Source organism: Cuculus canorus, chromosome 3, assembly GCF_017976375.1.
Source record: "Cuculus canorus isolate bCucCan1 chromosome 3, bCucCan1.pri, whole genome shotgun sequence".
Classification (NCBI taxonomy): Eukaryota; Metazoa; Chordata; class Aves; order Cuculiformes; family Cuculidae; genus Cuculus; species Cuculus canorus.
The window spans coordinates 21,542,515-21,562,003 of NC_071403.1; the positions used below are offsets into that span (position 1 = coordinate 21,542,515).

Below are 19,489 nucleotides of genomic sequence, written 5' to 3' on the forward strand. Positions count from 1 at the left end.
TAACAGGTCCCAAGGAGGGCTACAAAGATGATCAGACGGCTGGAGCACCTCTGCTACGAGGACAGGCTGAGAGAGTTGGGGTTGTTCAGCCTGGAGAAGCCTCAGAGGAGACCTTAGAGCAGCTCCCAGTACCTGCAGGGGCTGCAGGAAAACTGGGGAGGGGCTGTTTACAAAGCCTTGTAGTGACAGGACGAGGGGCAACGGGCATGAACTGGAGAGGGGCAGATTTAGACTGGACATTGGGAGGAATTTCTTCACGCTGAGGGTGGTGAGGCACAGATTGCCCAGGGGAGCTGTGGCTGCCCCATCCCTGAAGGCGTTCCAGGCTGCCCACGCAGGGCTGGCACAGCCCGGGCTCCGGACCCCGCAATGGCGCCGCGGGGCGGAGCGGCCCCGTCTCTATGGTATTGGGGAGGGGCGCTCTAGGCGGGCGCTCCGGGCTCTATGGTGCGATGGGAGGAGCGGTGGGGCACGGCGGGCGGCCCCGGCCCGGCGCTCTCGGCGCCTTCTGGAGGAACGATGTCGCCTCCGAAAGGTGAGGGCGGCGGGCGCGTTCGCTGGAGGTGGTGCTGCGGCTCTGGCCGGAGAGGGGGGTCAGACCGCCTCCCTCACGCAAGACGAAGCCCTCGCCCCCACCCCGAGACCCGCGCGGGCGCCCCCCGCTCCTCCCCCGCCCCGCAGAGAATGGGATCGGCCGCCCCGGCGGGGGCTGCGGCGCCGGGCGAGTCCAGTGCGTGGAGGGGGGGGCGGAGTGAGGGGGCGCGCGGGGAGGGGCTCTCGGCGCTCTCCCCCCCCCGACTTTCCCGCGCGACCCGAGCCAGAGCGAGGCGGCTGCTGCCTCCCTGCCCGCCCGGGGGACCTGCCGGGGTCCCGGCATTGGGAGGGGGGTCCCCAAAAGGAGCAGGAGGTGCCAGCAGCGTGTGCAGGGCTGGCTCCGGGGTGCCCACTGCCCCGGCAGCAGGCTTGGAGGGACCGGGGAGGGGGATCCCCAGAAAGAGCAGGGGATGGCAGCGGGCTTGGTGGGACCAGAGAGGGGGATCCTCAGAAGGACCAAGAGATGGCAGCAGGCTTGGTGGGACCAAGGAGTGAATCCCAAGAAAGAACGGGAGCAGGAGATGGCAATAGCGTGTGCAGAGCTGGCCCCGAGGTGCCTGCTGCCCCTGGCTTGGTGGGACCGAGGAGGGGGATCCACAGAAGGAGCAGGAGGTGTCAGCGGGCTTGGTGGGATCAAGGAAGGGGATCCCCAGGAAGAGCAGAAGCAGGAGATCACAGTGGGCTTTGTGGGAACAAGTAAGGGGATCCTCAGAAGGAGCAGGAGGTGGCAGTAGGCTTGGTGGGAACAAAGAAGGGGATCCCCAGAAGGAGCAGGAGGAGGAGATGGCAGTGGGCTTGGTGGGGGCTAGGAGCGGGACCCCCAGAAGCAGCTGGTCTGGGAGCAGGAGATACCAGCAGCGTTTGAACCTAGGCGGGGTTAAGCCTTTCAGCAAGGCGACTCCTGCCCCTCTTGACAGCTTTGCACCCAGGGGACCCTGCCCAGGGCAGCGGGCTTGGTGGGAACAATAAGGGGAATCTTTGGAGGAGAAGCAGCGCTGGGAGCAGGAGATGCCAGCGGCGTGTGCAGGGCTGGCTCTGAGGTGCCTGCTGCACGACGCTTGGAGGGACTGTGGAGGAAGATCCCCAGAAGGAGCTGGGAGATGGCAGCAGGCTTGGTGTGAACAAGGAAGGGGATCCCCAGAAGGAGCTGGGCTGGGAGCAGGAGACGCCAGCAGCATGTGAGCTGGGGTCGGCTTAAGCCCTTCAGCAAGGTGACTCCTGCCCCTCCAGCAGCTTTGTACCCAGGGGACCCTGCGCAGGGCTCCCTGACAGTAGGCTTGGTGGGAACAAGAAGGGGGATCCTTGGAGGAGAAGCAGGGCTTTGAGCAGGAGGTGCCAGCAGCCTGTGCAGGTGCCCACTGCCCCTGGCAGCAGGCTTGGAGGGACCAAGGAGGGGGATCCCCAGAAGAAGCAGGAGGTGGCAGTGGGCTTGATGGGAGCTAGGAGCAAGATCCCCAGAAGGAACTGTTCTGGGAGCAGGAGGTACCAGCAGTGTGTGAACCTGGATGGGCTTAAGCCCTCCAGCAAGGTGACTGCTGCCTCTCTGACAGCTTTGCACCCTGGGAACCCTCCCCAGGGTTCCCTGGCAGTAGGCTTGGTGGGAACAAGGAGGGGGATCCCCAGAAGGAGCAGGAAACGGCAGCAACCTTGGTGGCACCAAGGATGGGGATTCCCAGAAGGAGCAGGGCTGGGAGCAGGAGATACCACCAGTGTGTGTAAGGCTGGCTCCAAGCTGCCCACTGCCCTTGGCTTGGTGGGAGTAAGGAGGGAGATCTTTGGAGGAGAAGCAGGGCTTGGAGCAGGAGATGCCAGCAGCGTGTGTAAGGCTGGCTGCGAGGTGCTCGCTGCCCTGGCTGCACTGGCAGGCTGCCGCTCTGTGCTGCAAGTGCCAGCTGGGCCCTGGGTGCTGTGTGGCAGAGCCCGGTGGGGCGAGGTGAGCTGTGGAGATGTGCACTGCTGTCCTGAGGGCTTTGGCTAGAGGTCCCTTTCCCTGGAAATCCTTTCATTTGGGCAGGATTTACAGAAGGCACTGAGAGAAACTCTGGAAGAGAAACAACAGCTTCTTTCAGCTCACTTTTTCTTTTTTTTTTTTAAGCTGATATAAGTTCAGGCTCATCAGCAGGAGCAGTGGGCGCCCCGGCCATGCTTTCCTTCTGCCCCCAGTACCAGTGCAGACGTGTGAGCCAGACTGCAGAAATATCCTGGCTGAAAACTAATCACAGACAGCTTTTATCATCACACTACAGTGACCAGATTCATTATCATGTCCTGCTGCATTTGTTTTACCCAAGTTTGCAAACTCTTGCCAGACTAGGGCATTTATTTGTTGTTTTTCCTTTCTAACAGTTGTTAATACAGGCAACTGTTAGGCTTAGTGAGTTCGGTAGCACATACACTTAAAATCTTAATGTGCAAAACCACATTGTTAATGGTATTTTAGCGCTGACAGAAACAACTTTACGAAAGGCAGTTTTGTAAAACTAGAGTGGGTTATTTTATCTCCTTTTTGTTGTGCCCTTGGATTCCCACTTCCCCCCCCCCCCCCCCCCCGCAGTCCAAACTTAATTTAAAAATGGATTACAGATTGTAAGTCTCTTTTAAGCATTGTTAGTCCAAAAACTAATTGGCTCTGCCTTTTAAAAGTGGTAACTGACGTGGGTTAAGATTTTTATCTGTAAGGAAGTAGCTAATTTAAATGATTGCTGCAGCAGGAGGTATTAACTGTACCTTGCAGAAATGTTATGCAATAGAAGACATCACTGGCTTGAAAGAAAAATGAACCAAATGGTTTGCACTGGATTCAGTAATTCATCCCCATATTAATTGAACAAAGTTATTACAGATCTGCTTGGGGCTTATCAGTTAGCTCATTCCTTAATCAGCAGAGGAACATAAACTCATACCAATTAAAGTGCGTTTCTTTAGGATATTCAGAACAAGACAGGTAATGCCCTGAAAGATGCTGCTGAGTGACCAACGTCCACGTGTCAGATGCCATATGTAAAAAGAGTAATTTACCAGTTTGAGAAATGGTTTTGTAGACACCGCATGTTTGCTGATGTCTCATGTTGTAGGTCATGCCTTCATGCGGAGGAGTCCTGTTTGGAGTCATGTGCCTTTCTTTTTACGGGGCACGGGAGCGAACAGGCATGGACTGACCACATGCACACGATGAAGCTCTTGGGTGTTGGAGGGGCAATCTGTTTGAAAACTTGCCTTTCTCCATTAGACTTGGAACAGGCTCACTCTGGAATTAGGCAGGATAGTAGTTGGACCAGGGTGAAACTGTTACAGGAATTGTTGCTGTTGCAGAAGTACTGCAGTGGGGAAGATGGAGGGGGTGACACAGATAATACATAGTCCTTGCGTGGTTTGATGTACTCGAACAGTCATAACCTTAGCATTTTCATTTGATTGATTTTTCAAGCGAGCCCTTTGTGTGAAGTCCCATCGTCAATCTGAGCAAAACTCTCTTCTCTTACTAACTTAAGCAAAGGATAAAGCTGAAGGAAATGCTGCCCTGTTTATTAAAGTTTGCTGGATTGAGTCCCTTTGCCAATACTGAACCTTTCCTCTCTCTTTGCTTTTGCTAGTCTGTCTTCTCTTTGTGTCAGGCTTCAGTACGCTCTGTGGAGAGGCTCAGCTGCTGTTTCAGAACAAGCACTTGCTGTCAGCTAAAGAGCAGGAGAGCACAGACTTTTTGATTACTGTTAAGTTAATATTAGGCTGTGATTAGTTTTTCTAGAGGACAGGAGGCAGGAGGACATCCAATTTTTCTAGGGGCAGGAGGACATCCAATTTTCAAACACATGGTGTATTTCTATGCAATCTTCTTTGAGAAGAGACTTTAAAATTTAACTTAGACTTTTAATAGGAAGCATTTTGCAGCATTATAATTGTTAGATGCCGCCACCATAGTGTTTAGTACAGCCCTCCAGTTGGAGAATGCCCTGTCTCAGTTCTTAAATTAAAATGAAGGGCATGCTCTGTCATCATCTTCATGTTTTTTTGTTTTGGGTTGGTTTTCCTTTTCAGAAAATGTCAGCTTGCTGTTCAAGCTGTACTGCCTCACTGTGATGACCCTGGTTGCTGCAACATATACAGTCGCATTGAGGTACACAAGGACGGTGGAGACAGAACTGTACTTCTCAACGACAGCTGTGTGCATCACTGAAGTTATCAAGTTGTTCTTGAGTGTGGGCATCTTGACTAAGTAAGTATGGGAATGCTAATCAGTGTTTTGGAAACAAGTCCCGGCTTCTAATCTCAGATTCTTAGATACTGAAGTGCAGATACATTTGAGGACACTGTGGAAGAGTCATTTCAGAGCGAGTTAGAGCTCGTGAGTCCTCCTCAACCGAAACTGCTTTGTAAACACCACAGTGTTCAGGTGTGTCCTTTCTGCATATTTTCTATTTTTGTATGCTTTGGCATAGGTTCAAAATGTCAGCATAGATTATCTGCAATGTTTTGGGTCTTTAAAATACTGGTTTAGATGAAAGCTGGATTGTGAGCCATGGGCTGCTGAGTTGTATAAAATAGTAATGTTCCTACTCATTAATTTTCCCAAACAATGTTACAGACACTTCGCCATCTCTATTAACCCAGGAAATCAAAGCTGAAAGGCTGTGGTCAGAAAATATTAGTTTCTGTAACTCTAGACTACTGCTAAGAACTAGAACTTTAGTCCCCATGTGAACATCTGAAGTAGGGAGACCATCAGTCTGCTGTCTTTCAGCTTCCCTGTGCTACTTCCTTGGAAGAATTTTTATATTCTGGACTTTTCCAAAGCCCAGTTCTTGCTGTTGTGGTAGAATTGGTTCTTTTAGGGTGTCTGCCTATCTTTTTCTGGCTTTTGGTGCATGAGTTGGCTGGCTGTTTCGTGCTAGAGGATCACAGAGTCACATGGTTTACTTCAGATTATCAGATCTTTTCTACTTGACATCAAAACGGCATTTTACTTGCTTTAGAAATGAGACCGTATTTGAACTCAGTAAGGCAGCTGTGGCAAACTGCCTGTTGTTTAAGCTTTCATTAAATGTAATGTGTTAGAAGAGGCGGATGTGACCTGTGGCAGATTTCTGGTTTTATTTTTTTTTTTTTATACACCCTGGGCTTCTGGCTCCGACAGCACAAAATATTGGCAGCAGTGTCTCTGGTGATGAGCAAATGTGCTGTGGTTCTTTTTGACAGTAGTCAGCAAAGGATGTTTAGAACAGGAGAGGCAACAGGGCAAGCATGGGCTGAACTTTCCTTAGCTCCTGGCAAAGGCTTGTGGATTTCCCAGCCTGGATGCTGTGTGCACAGTGTGGCTGGAGTGCCTTACAGTCCTGTCCTCTCTGTGACTGTCCAGTTTCTCTTTGTACTGTTAGTCCCTACCGTATCTGTGAAATGACTTCTGCAGTATAATTATGTGGCATATGAAAAAGTACTTTTTAATCAACACTTTATCTAGCAGTTCCACTAGATTCTGTCTTCTTGTGTTGACAGACATCATGAATAGTTTTCCTACTTTCATTTCTTTTTTCCTATATCTCTACAAGTGTATTGTGTTTTCGACACTCCTTTATTTCCTAAGCCGGGAGTCCTAGTCTAATTTTCCCTGATCATCCTAGTACCCATCTCATAGTGTTTCCAGAGTTGTTACATCCCTTTTGAAAAAGAATTGGGAGCTGTATGCGGCATTCGGGATGTGAACATACCATGGCATTAGGCAGAAGAGCGAAGGTGCTTTCTATCTTGGTCTTGGTTCCTGCCCAAAGGGTTCGTAACATTCTGCTCATTTCTTTGAACACAGCTCAGCCTTGAGCTGGTGCTGTCAGAGGGCTACTCGCATCTTTTCCCTAAATGCCCATAACTGTTTTAAAGATGGTTGCTGTATTTTGAGGTTGTCATTTCCTATGATTCTTTCTCATTTCTTGACACCTGAGCTTTATTTGCCAGTTAAAATGGGATGAATTTGATTCACTCTGGTGTTTGAAGGCTGTGATCTGGTCAGCTTGTGGGTTTTCTCCTCTGTAGCTGAGAGGCAGATGGGCACCAGCAAACTCCATTCACCAGACCATCCTTACCTCTCCTGGGTAGGATGTCTTGCTTGCTGGTGGCTCTGGATGCCTTCCTTTGCTGTCTGGGTAACTGAGTCACTTCTCAGATGGCAAAAGACCTGGTGAATTCTGCTCGGTGTAGTGAGAGTCTCTTGCTTTTGGATATCACATGTAATTAAGCACATCAGTAAAATTGGCCAATTTCCTAGTAATCTCTGGTTTTAGATCGCTTAAGAATATGCTGAACAGCATAAATTCTAGTGCAGTTTCCTTCAGTGTCTGCTTTACAGCTTCCTCCAGTTTTAAGTCCTAACCAGTTTGGCTCACTCAAGGCAAGGTGCCTTTGTAGTTTAATAAGCACTTAGAAGATGATAAAATGCAATCTGTTTTTTTGGTACCACAGGATACCTGTGGGTAGGTACCTTTTCCCTTTTGAAACAGCCAGCGCTGAGGACCGCAATATGCAGGATACTGGAGCGTGACCCTCACGTTGCTCTGGCTGCAGAATTTTTCTTACATATCCATACACTATTGCCTCTGCTATGTTTACTTTTAAGGTTTCTCCTGGAAGGCACATTGAATGGATGAATGCCAAGAGATTATCTTTAAAAGAGAAGTTTATGATTGTTTACTCTGTGTTAATTGTTTACACAGCTGTACTCTCAACTACTTATATTTATTTAAAATCCAATTCACCATTTGTTAATTACGTTGTCTACATTCTTAAATGGTACAGAATTACTTAGCAATGGATGGAGAAAAGCAGAGCCAATTTGCAAACTCTAGTTTTAACTTAAACTTTTCTAACAAGTGCATGTTTCTGTCGCAGAACTGATTGTCATAAGTATCTCACGCCTATTCAAACCTACGAAGAGAACAGAATATGGTTTTTAAGTCAAATCGAGATTGACATCAAGAATGCTGAATTCAAGCTAGATAATTTTTTCTTTTCTTATTTGATTTCGCAGTGTACATCTTTGGGCACCTTATTTTGCATTATCAGCTGCACACAGAGGCTTGTTCTAAATTCTTTTTGGTTAGATTTAAATCTGTCTTCACATGATCTTTGTACTAAATTCAACTTACAGTTAAAGATTCTTGATAAGTGCATGCTTCAGAAAGCACACTCGCTGCAAAGATGAACTATAGATAGTTTGGCTTCTTGTTCTCAAAAACTAAAGTGAAAATGGTGCTAACTGGACATCTCTTATTCTTCATTGCTGAAATTCCATGCTAGAAGTCAAAGTACACAGAAACAACTGTCACTGCTGTGATTTGACATTAAATATGTGATCAGCTAAGTCATGAGCATGGTCTGGAACAGAAACATATATAGTTTGAATATCATTCTGCTCTGGGCTAAAATAGAATCAGTTTTCTAACTTCAGCTAACCCTCATGTAAGTAACTTCATTTTCTGAAAGTTAACTGCCTGTTTTTCAGACAGTGTTTCTCTCTAGAAGTGATAACACAGGGCACCAGTATTGAGAAAGACCAATGCTTATACCTGTTTATTCCTATAGAAACCAAGGCAATCCTTGAGCTGGTGGATACCATAAGTCAAAGATGAAAAAGGTTGCACCTGCGAGGAAGGGTAGACAGGACAGGTGACCCCAGAATGACCAACAGAGTATTCCATGCCGTATACGTCACACTCAGTATAAAACTGAGAGATCATGAGGGTCTCACTCTTCTCCGATGGTCAACATCCAGTAGAGACCTTGTCTGTTTGGCCCTGATCCCTGTTCTGTGTGTTCCTGAATCCTGTTCCTGTGTCCAGCTCTCTCCTGCCACTCACCATGTCTGCTCTACAGCATTTGTGGTGACGTACAATCATCAGGGTGTGGGGTGCAATTTGGTATATTTGTGTAGTTTATTATTCCCTTATTGATAGTATTTACTTTATTTTTATTATTGTTGTTGTTTAATTAAAGCTGCTTTAGTTTTAGTTTCCAACCCACATGTCTTTTCCTCTCATTTCCCTTTCCCTGTGAGTGGAGAGGGGAGGGGAATTGGGAGCGCAACTGCTTGTTTATTTGCTGAAATTGGACGGGCTGGTGTTAAACTCTGACACATTTTCTTGTTCAACAGCCCACCTTAGTTAGGATAAATAGGAGAAGCCATTACTTTGTGGGATTTTTTGACTTCTCATTCGCACTGAGTAGGACTGCATCTGTGTCAATTGTACTTTATTTGCAGTTAGACATGTGAGATAGAAGCACTTTAATCCAGCTGTACGTGGATATTACCAGGAGCCCCAGGATTTCTTATACATCTTCTCTCTCAGTGCTGGGCAATATAATAAAGACATTGAGGAATAAGTAAGCCAACACTTTTGCCTATAATGTCGATGAGTCAGAACGTTTTATCAGTTCTGTATCTGGTGCAATTAATCACGGTGAGCTGTGCTATAAATTCTTACCCTTGTATTGCAGACTTCGCTTTAAGTGCTACTTGGCTTCATGGCAATGGTTGTTCCTTGTGGCCGGACACGTCTTGCAAAAGACACCTGCATGACGTGCTTGGTGTCACCAAGTCTGTCCCAAGCAAAGTGTTCCCTTAAGTTAGGAAAGCGCTTCATACGTGACCTTACTTGCACTTACAAGAGTGTGGGAAACTATGCTCACCTCTGTTTGGTAGCTGTAATGCCCCAACTCTGTTTTCTCGTGCATGTTTTTTGTTATGGGAAAAAGACAAGAATCCCTTACAGCTGCTCGTATGGAGACTGCTCACACTGCAGAAAAGGGGAAAGGAGCTATATATCCTGGTGCTGAACAGAGAGGAAGGCGATGCGGGGGGGAGAAACTTGGCTAGGGGGATCATGAGAGTCCATAAATATTCAGAGAGGAAAAGTCTAAGAACCTGAAACACAGAGTCAGGTGTTGGTCAGGAATGGAGAATGTGCAGGAATAAGGTAGCTGGTGAAGGAGCCAGGGGCGTAGAGACATTGCTGATTTTGCATACTAAGAGGCTGGGGCGGGTAGATGACATGCGTTTGTAAAAACAAATAAGTTGGGACCTAGGTTAAGTGAGGGGAACTGGGCTCCTGGGGGCACTGAGGAGGACGTGAGCCGTTTGTTCATACATGTGTGTAAGGGAAGCAAAAGGAGTGTTAAATAGAAGAGCAACACCAGATGCAAATAGAGGCCTGTAGGCAGAGACAGGAGTGATTTTGGATGTTGGTATTTGTGAGTGGCCAAGCAAGAGTATGGAAGGGGAAAATGTGGGGAATTTGAGGAGAGCTGGGAAGGGAACTGGAGGACTTCAGTAGCAGAGGCAAGTAAGTAATAAATGTCAGTTGATGTATGAATGATAGGGGAGAGCTAGCAATGCAGAGGTTAGCTTTAATAAGCTGAGGGGCAAGCCACAAAAGCGGACAGCAGCAAGAAGCAACATGTTCTTCCCCACTGCCTCCTTGTGTACACTGTAATCATGTGAAGGGGACGTGTGAAGATGCAAGGCTACAGGGAGCTGCCACGTGTCCTGCCAGACCTGGTGCTGGTCCAGCATCTCCCACAGCACAAACGAGAAGAGTTGCTCAGGGCTGGCTGAGGAATGAGATATGTTTACAGCTGAGCAGTGTGCAAGGATACAATCTTTTTCTTGATCTTTTTGTTACTGCAAGGCTCAGTTTAAAGGGAAATGTCTGGAAGATCACAGACATTTGATATCACATGCAAATATTAAGAGCAAACAAGAAAAGGATCACACACATAAGGATAGCCTTCTGTCCCATGGCCTATGTACTTAGTGACTTATTCCACAGGTTACAGTGTTTATGGTTGTTGTTGTTGGTGTTTAGTTTATTACATGTTAATGCATCTAACCTCCTGCTTCCAGAATGTGTTCTTCCTCTTCAGGGGTTTCAAATTCTTGATAACCTTATTATTTTTTCCCCAGTTAATTTGTCTTTAATGAATAGAAGGTAAAACTGACTGTTAAGAACAAATTTTCAGCCTGCCCAAATGATTCTTTGATTTTATTTCCATTTTCAAATTCCAGTTTCAGAGAGCCCTCAGTTGTATTAATATTTTATTTTGCAGAGAAACTGGAAGTCTGACAAGGTTAATAACATCTTTAAAAGAAAATGTATTCGGAAGTCCTATAGAATTGCTAAAATTAAGTGTTCCATCTTTGGTGTATGCTCTCCAAAACAATATGGCATTTGTGGCTCTTAGCAACTTGGATGCAGCAGTCTACCAGGTAATACATGTTTTTGTCAACAACTGATCTGTAAATACATTTCTCTACTGTGTCAGAAGGCCTACATGCTAGCTGTCCGTCTGCCTCACTAATGATACTCTCTTCAGCTTTAGTGTTATAACAAAGCATCACCTGGCTTTTATTAAGAGCACATGCATTGTCGTAGAGCTCTGGTTTTCTGAGCTAACCCTCTCACTGCTAGAGTCGCTTCAAATTCACAGTGTTGTAATTGATGATGGGACAAAAACCCGAGCATCTGTAGGAAATCAATGAATATAAAATTTGTCCCTCTGTGGTTGAATTGTCTATTTTGGTTTTTTTGTTCTTGTTGGAGGAGTTTATAAAACCGCATTCTCTGTGCTATATTCCTGTGTTCTTTAGGTGACGTACCAGCTGAAGATCCCTTGTACAGCTTTGTGTACGGTTCTAATGCTAAACCGTACCCTTAGTAAGTTGCAGTGGTTCTCTGTCTTCATGCTGTGCGGTGGTGTTACCCTTGTTCAGTGGAAGCCTGCTCAGACTACGAAAGTACAGGTAAGAGCTTACAGTTTGCCACTTCACAAGGAAGAATAAACGGCCTTATTCTTTATATTTCACTTCACAGGGATGAAGGTAGGGTCTTACATTTCACACAGCAGTACGCGTTCCCTATTTCCAGCCACTTCATCTACAACATAAATGATCACCAGTTTGATCATTTACTTTCACATTTATTGTGTACCAGTTTAGGCAGGCTTGATTCACTTTCACTTGTTGGCAAGGCACCTAATTGCTACAATTAGTATGAATTACCACAGTCGTCATTATCAGCCTAACGCACTGTTGTAGAAGTATCTGAGTAATACAGTGTTTCCAGCAGTTGGTCCTGGTATCATTGTAATTGTTGGAGCAGAGAACTTGGACTCAAAGCACTTGGTAGAATTAGGAGTGAAACTCCGATGCCTCATGGCTATGGGTATGTCATTTAAACACACCCTTCAGAGACACTGACCTAATCCCATTCTAGAAAGAAACAAGTGTCTTCTGTTTCTCGGGTCTTGGTTGCTGGCCAGAGGCATTAGTGGGAAAAGCAGGTCACACAGCTAGGAAGACCGGTCCCAGGCAAGGGATGGGGCTGTGAGCACTGCAGGGGTTGGGCAGAGTACGCACGGAAAGCAAAACACCACACAGCAACACTGAGCTGCTGTGAGAGGCCGCTCTAGCTAAGTGTTCAAGGCCAGGTTGGATGGGGCCTTGGGCAGCCTGATCTAGTGGGAGGTGTCCCTGCTCATGGCAGGGGGGTTGGAACTTGATGGGCTTTAAGGTGCCTTCCAACCCAAACCCACTCTATGACTGTATGATTTAAGCAAGTACATTTTATACTGTAATGGAATGCTAATAATTATGCTGGATTTATTAAGTACCTCTGGAATTGATTATTGTAACAATTTACAATTTGTTGCATCCTTTTTAAAATAATGGTTGATGTTGCAGGTGGAGCAGAACCCATGGCTAGGGTTTGGAGCGATTGCTGTTGCCGTATTATGTTCAGGATTTGCAGGTACAGTAGTATTCTGTACGCAGGTCACATCAAAAGGACTGGAGAACTTGTGACATTTAAAACAGAACCTTCTACATTAGTTAACTGTCTTAAACTGATGATAAGATTAAAAGGACTTCCTCCCCTCTGCCCATAATTACCTTCTACTTGCAGTAATTATGACGATTCATGACATGATTACTCGAGTTGTCAAGGAAATGATTAGGAGCACAGACTGTTGGTTTTAGGTGCTGCAGTTTAGAAGGCTGGTTTGTAAGTGGAAGCATCTTTCAAATGCTTAGAATAATAATGTGGGGAGCATCCATAATGACTTCGTTCAGTGCAATTAATTAACTTACATCAATTTGGTTTTACAGCAAATGGCTCCCTTATGGTGATCATGTGAAATACTTGAATTATAAGGGGAACTGACCTCCTCAATCAATTCTTGCTCTTATCCCCAAAACACACGTTGTTGTAGTCCTGTAGGTGGAAAAGAGGGAGATGCAGAGGGGCCATAACTAAGGCAGAGAGCACCATGAGTAGCAGGAAGCATAGATAAACTCCATGAAGGATTTTTGCTTGTGGGTTGTTTTTGTCGTTTGGTAGTGTTGTTTGGGTTTATTTTTTTTTACAAACAGCATTTCCCCTCACAGTATTTTCGATTTGGCTTCTGCAGAAAGAGCCCAGAACTGGAGGTCAAGTGAGCTGTTGCTAAGGAAAAAGGAAATGTACATTACTACTTAATTTGAAATTTGGCACACACTGTCTGTAAACTGGGTTCTTCCCCCCCTCCCTCTGTAAGAAAACAAGGCACTATTGCCCACTTCTAATATCATACAGTCCTGCAAGAATAATCTTGTGCTGCGCTTGTTACTCTTGGAAAACATGCTGGCTGGCAGAGGGGAAAAGGAGGAGGGTGTCATTCTTTTGTTGTCTTTGCAGCGAAATGGGCACTTCGAAGCAGAAATAAGACTGTGATGAGCTCCATCAGCTTTTCCTGGAAAGTTACAAATTTACACATTTCCATAGATGCTCCCAAGCCATGAGACGAAATGCAGTATTCTCAGTGAAGCCTTCAGAGTCTCTTAAAGGTCTCTAGCTTTCTCCGATAATGTGGGGACATAGCTGTGCCTCTAAAGGTCTGCAAATTCAAACCATTGAAATGCCTGACACGGGCAGCTCTAGACGATTTAGAAAGGTACAGTTTTCTTCTCCTGCAAAAGGAGTGCAGCTTGGGAATTTCCTCACTGACAGCTGCAGCTTTGAGGCAGTTGGGAGGACAGAATATTTCATCCGTGGAGCTCCTTGTGCCCTTGGGGCTTTACATGTTGAAAACATAAATCCTATTCAAACTCCTTTCCTCTTCTTGCTTCCCCCACCCACATGAATAAGTTATTTTGGCATTAAATCTTCAGTTTCTGGACTGACCATGTTAAGTGTTTTATATTAGTCTAGCAAAATCAAAAAAAGATATGTGGTTTTGTCCCTCGGAGATGGAAAAGAAATTTTTTCTTCAAACTGCTGATGCTGATTTCCAAGTGTCCACAGGCCCAACAATGCTCATATAATAAAAGCGTTGGATAGATATATAATGGCAGATCCTTTCTGACTTGAAACAGTACTGAAGAGTCATTTCTTCTAAACAGCACCCATTCTTTCCTTCATCTTGCCTAGTGGAGTGATTTTTATGCATTTTTCAGAAATCTGAAAGCATCACTTCATTGGTTTGCTTCTGTTTTCTTAGTTTATAAAATTTACAAGTATGGTTCACGCTCAAGCCAAATTTCTGGTACTTGATTACATCTGGTTGTGCTCTGTGGGTCTTCACAGCAGGCGCAAATCTTGAGACAGACTTCTGGGGGTTCTTTTAAGCACTGCAGTTGTTAACAGTACTATTTTTTGTTTAGACTTTTAAAATGCATATAATATCATATTTCCTTGGGGCTTTTATTATTTTAAACCCCAAAATATAAATCAGTTCTCTAATTTATTCACCATAAATATTCATTATACTGTGTTAAATTATAAATTGCATTTTTCATGAATAAAAGAGTAGCAAGACCTTCCTTGAAGCCACTCCAGGGATTTCAGAGATTTCAGGAGCCTAGGGCTTCTAACCCACAGGCCTTTTCTCTGTGCCGTCTTTCTCAGTTCTGTATACTTTTTTCATGTCATACGAAGGATCTTGGGTGACATTAATTAGCAGTAAACATTTAGTCAGTAAGACTTGCACCAGAAAGTCACAGAAGGGGCTGAGAAACTCTGAGACCTGCAAACTGTTGTCTGTGTTTTGAAATGCAGAGGAAATTCCAGAGATTAGCAGAGCCGTGTTATGGGAGCAGTGGTTAAAAAGGCAGCAAGGGATGGCCTTGACAAATGAAAAAGTATTTGGGGAATTTCAGTAATGCAGGGCATAAGACTAATGCTCATCAGCATGGCACTGTGAACGAGAGCTTTAGATTAAAATTAATTCCATTTCCTCAAAACAAATCTGTAGTTTCAATTAGCAGATAGCATCGAGTTTGATTTGCTCTTATAATCCCCTGAAGCTGTGGTTTGAGAACGTTTCCACTCTGCCAAGTACTCTGCAAGCACGAGGCTTCCAAGCAATTTTCAGTCTCAGTACTGAGGTAATGTAGTCCCACCCCTTTTCTTCATTTTTTACTGCTAAGCACCCCACTGGTGGGGAAAAAAATGTTCTACACCATAATAAAATACATAAATACTGTCCCAGGGATAAAATACCAGGTGCCAAGGTGAAATGCCTTTTTCTGGGATAGCATTTTATGTAAGTAAGTGCTGGAGTTGCTAGAAGCCTGGCAAATCAAACAGAAATGAGGATTAGTTCAACTGTCTATGAGGATAATTGCTACAACAATTGTAAAGAGAATCTATTTTTGATGTTATGAACCTATTAAAATGACCCTGTCCTGGAAGATACACATTATCAGGATGTGAGTTTTGGGTCTTCTGCACTGGGAACTGCTGTGAAACATAGCAGTCTGTGGGACAGGACAATTCCAGGAGCCTTGTCTGTCTCTGAAACACTTGGATGACCATTTCACTCTTTTTTCCTTTTGTAGGAGTGTATTTTGAGAAGGTCTTAAAGAGTTCAGATACTTCCTTGTGGGTGAGGAATATTCAGATGTACTTATCTGGAATTGTGGTGACTTTGTTTGGTGTGTACATGTCAGACGGAGCCCAAGTTCTTGAGAAAGGGTTTTTCTATGGCTATACCTACTACGTCTGGTTTGTCATCTGTAAGTATGGTGCGGTTTTAGGGTCTTATTACATTGTTTTGCTTTTTAAACTATGATGTAAATGATTGCAGGAAGCTACAAATTCAGTCTGACCTGCTGCTCTTTACTGTGTTTTGAGGGTTTGAATCTTGAAAACTATTTACATGTTCAATTTAGAATTGTGCTGAAACAGCACTCTAAATGATTGAGTAGTGAGTAGATCATCTTTAAATGTGTCGGATCTGACCTACCAGATGCCATGTAGGCATCCTGTTTTGCTGAGTGTTGCATTAAATCACCAATTAGGATGACATAGCCCAAATAAGGAGCGTACCAGTGGGGTAAAATACATCATTTAAAGAGTAACCTACTGCACCTTTACTAATAGAAACATGTTATCTGCTTTCCAGTTCTGGCCAGCGTAGGTGGCCTCTACACTTCAGTCGTCGTTAAGTACACAGATAACATTATGAAAGGCTTTTCTGCAGCTGCAGCCATTGTTCTTTCTACTGTGGCATCAGTCATCCTCTTTGGTCTCCAGATAAGTAAGTGCCTTTTTGCCTTTGACTTGACTGTACATGCAGATCTCCTTCCTGCTATGAACATAGCAGGCAGACAGGGCACGGTGGAGTTTCTGTGGCGTTTGTGTGCAGAAAGGGCGTATTCACCCGACCAGCTCAAGTGGCGAGTTCATCTGGTGGTCATCAGCCGCTCAGGAGGCTGGTTCAGGTATCTGCCTGGCAGAAAGCTCTGTCCTCTGTGTGTATGTGGCAACTCCAACAGAGTTCCCATGAAACCATGCAGCTGTCCAGGCCTCGTGCTGCCGGCAGTGCCAGAGCCTTTCCCTGGTAAATGATGGCAGCATTTAGAGAATAGCATTTAGAGAACAGCCATGTGAGGTGTGCTCGGGTGGACAATCTGCTCAGCCTGGTGGCAGAGTTAGAAGAGGAAGAAGAAAGGTTATGGAGCATCAGGGAGGCTGAGAAAGAGAGACTAGTGGAGCCAGGCTCTGCCTTCCCCAAGACAGGAACAGGAACAACCATCAGGAAAAAAACACCATCAAGGGGGTCCTTGAATGCAGTGAATCAATGGAAGTCCATATACTCTGGGCAGCAGCTGAACTCCCCTCCTTTGCCTTCCGAGGTGCCTGGTAGAGCAGGTATGAGGGTCTGGATGTGGAATGCCTGTCAATGGATGATGTGGATGAAAGTGTAATTACATTAGAGGTGATGCCAGGGTCAGAAAGGCCTAACCCTTGTATCACGACCACCTCCACGAGGAAGAAAAGATTGGTTATACTTGTAGGTTACTCCTGAGAGGAACAGAGGGTCCAATATGCTGGACTGACTCTTCTCTTAAGGAAATCTCTGCCTCCCTGGGGCCTGGGTTAAGAATCACAGAATTGTTTTGTTAGAAAAGACGTTTGAGATCAAGTCCAACTGTAACTGTCCACTACTAAACCATATCCCCAAGCACCTCATCTACCTGTCTTTTAACACCTCCAGGGGTGGTGACTCGACCACCCCCCTGGGCAGCCTCTGCCAGTGCCTGAAAACCCTTTTGGGGAAGAAATTTTTCCCAAAAAACTAATCTGAACCTCCCCTGGTGCAACTTGAGGTCATTCCCTCTTGTCCTACCCCTTGTTACTTGGGAGAAGACACCAACACTCACCTCGCTACAACCTCCTTTCAGGGAGTTTGTAGACACTGATAAGGACATATTGGGAAACCTCCCAGCTTAGTGCGGCCCTTGGACTATTATTACCCATTACTGCTCTTCCACATAGGTGGTGATGAAGCCACAACACATGGTCAAGGGTGATCAAAAGAGACTTACAGGCCTTGGGATGGCTGATGAGGGAATCTGGAGCAGAGGTTATTTTTGACTCTCTCCTACGCACTAACATCATCCCTGTAGTGTTATTTAAGATGCCCAATGATCCTGTGCTTTCAGAGGCATTCTACAACTTAAAAGGGAAAGGTTCTTTCTGATTTACAGAGCTTAAAAGTTTATACAGCTTTATTCATGGATCACTTTCTGATGCAGCTTAGTGTGTAATTTAGGTGTTCACCTGAGACTGCTGTTGACGAGTTATCATTTCTTGTTGGTTTTAGTCCAGGCAGTGCCAAATTAACTCCTCAACTATTTAGTCATTGAATGGTTTGGATTGGAAGGGACCTTAAAGATCATCCAGTTGCCCACTTCTCCACGTCCCTCTAGATGACATCCCATCCTTCTGGCATGACAACTGCACCACTCATCTTGGTGTCACCTGCAAACTTGCTGAGAGTATAGGTCTTTGCAAGGGCTGTTAAGTTGTATCTGCTACTGTGTTAACTTTTAGCTGCCCACATGATGGGAGTTGGGCAGCAGCTGGGGTCATAACTGATGTGGTGAATATTTTTGAGAGGAAGCAGATGGCTTTGGGCTCTAATGCAGCTAACAAAGGATTTTCTTCCTGATCAACTGTTTCTGATACTTTACCCGGTAGCTCCTGCTCACTCCTTCAATGTTTAGTTTTAGGTATTTTTTTACTTTACTGTAATCCAGAGATGGGATGGTGTGACAGTGGAAAAACTGATGTGTCACGGAGAGATAAGTTTGCATAAGCAGAAAATCTTCAGTGTTTGGCTGAAAAAGAGCACCTTAAAGCAAGTGATAGAAAACACAGGTAGTTCAGGTGGTTTAAAAACCTCATTTGAGCAGAACATTGTCTTGATGCTTGGTGCAGATCAAACCTGTACTGGTGATCTTGTTGTGAAGGCCTCATTAATAGTGCTTCTAATGAAAGGCAAACAAAGGCTACTTTATCCTATCCACCGTGTCCTTATCGTTCAGTGTATTGTAACTTCAGTCTGTCAGCGGGCATCTGGAACTACAGGAGATGCCTCACACTTGCTTTTCTGACCATCACCATGCTCTTGATGAGATGAGACTAATTGAAGTGGTGGAGGGATTGTAAACAATCGAGTTCTCAGTGACAGAGTTCTGTGAATTATTAACAGCTTCGTGTCCCATTTAGTTTTGAGAAACTTTAAAACTCTCATTCAGATATCATCATAGCTTATATAGCTTAGTCTTCTGAAGGTTTCCTCTTACATGAAGGTGTTCAAATATACTACTTTTGTCTCCTTTCAGCTGTTACCTTCTTCCTGGGTGCTCTCCTGGTCTGTGTTTCTATTTACCTCTATGGATTACCTCGACAAGACACGACAAAAATCCAGCCGTCAGAGACTAAGAGCTCAAAAGAGAGACTTGCTACTGTGTGATGTTGTCCATAAAAATGGACGGACAGACAAGAGGAAAAAAATGGCCTTGAAAAAAAACCCTGCTTTTTTAAAAAATTAGCCTTAAGCTGGTCATGAAATGGTTTAAATGGGATAGACTAAAAGCAGAAATTAGTTCTGTTTTATGCGTGAAGTTTCCAGTGGCTGATGCTGAGGCTACGTTACGGCAAGGAACTATTTATTGAAGGTAGTATTCATTCACATCGGTAATGAAGAGCCTGTTTGCAAGGAAAGCGGAATGAAGGAACTCAACACTCAGGTTGTACATCATGTATATAATGTAAGGAATTGTTTCTTTGTGTATTTGATAAACTGTCTTGCCCTTTGAGGGCAGAACATGCCCAAAAGCTTCATAAAAATATATTAAAAAGAGCAAGTACTGTTAGTATTTTCTCTTCAAATAGTCAGAAATTGCATTTTAATGATAGGAAGAGTTTCCCTTTTAGGTGACAGACGCGAGATGAACAGTACGTCTCCAGTGTTTTTATGACGAATTAAGAGTATTTTTTCACTCCATGCAATCACGTCTTGTGTGTCCGGACACAAATCCACCAGGAGTAACCATGCTTCAAGCATCACTTACCTAGAAGTGATCAGAAGC

At 44.9% G+C, this 19,489-nt stretch overlaps 1 protein-coding gene across 1 annotated transcript; it reads left to right on the top strand.

The window, feature by feature from the left end:
- The first annotated feature begins 406 nt into the window (after positions 1 to 406).
- On the top strand, positions 407 to 19,247 carry SLC35A1 (solute carrier family 35 member A1). Its single transcript, XM_054063387.1, has 8 exons — positions 407 to 535; positions 4,630 to 4,807; positions 10,681 to 10,840; positions 11,222 to 11,374; positions 12,314 to 12,380; positions 15,446 to 15,622; positions 16,012 to 16,146; positions 18,740 to 19,247. The coding sequence occupies exons 1-8, from the start codon at positions 445 to 447 to the stop codon at positions 18,868 to 18,870; spliced, it is 1,092 nt and encodes a 363-aa protein (XP_053919362.1). The 5' UTR covers positions 407 to 444; the 3' UTR covers positions 18,871 to 19,247.
- Positions 19,248 to 19,489: the final 242 nt, after the last annotated feature.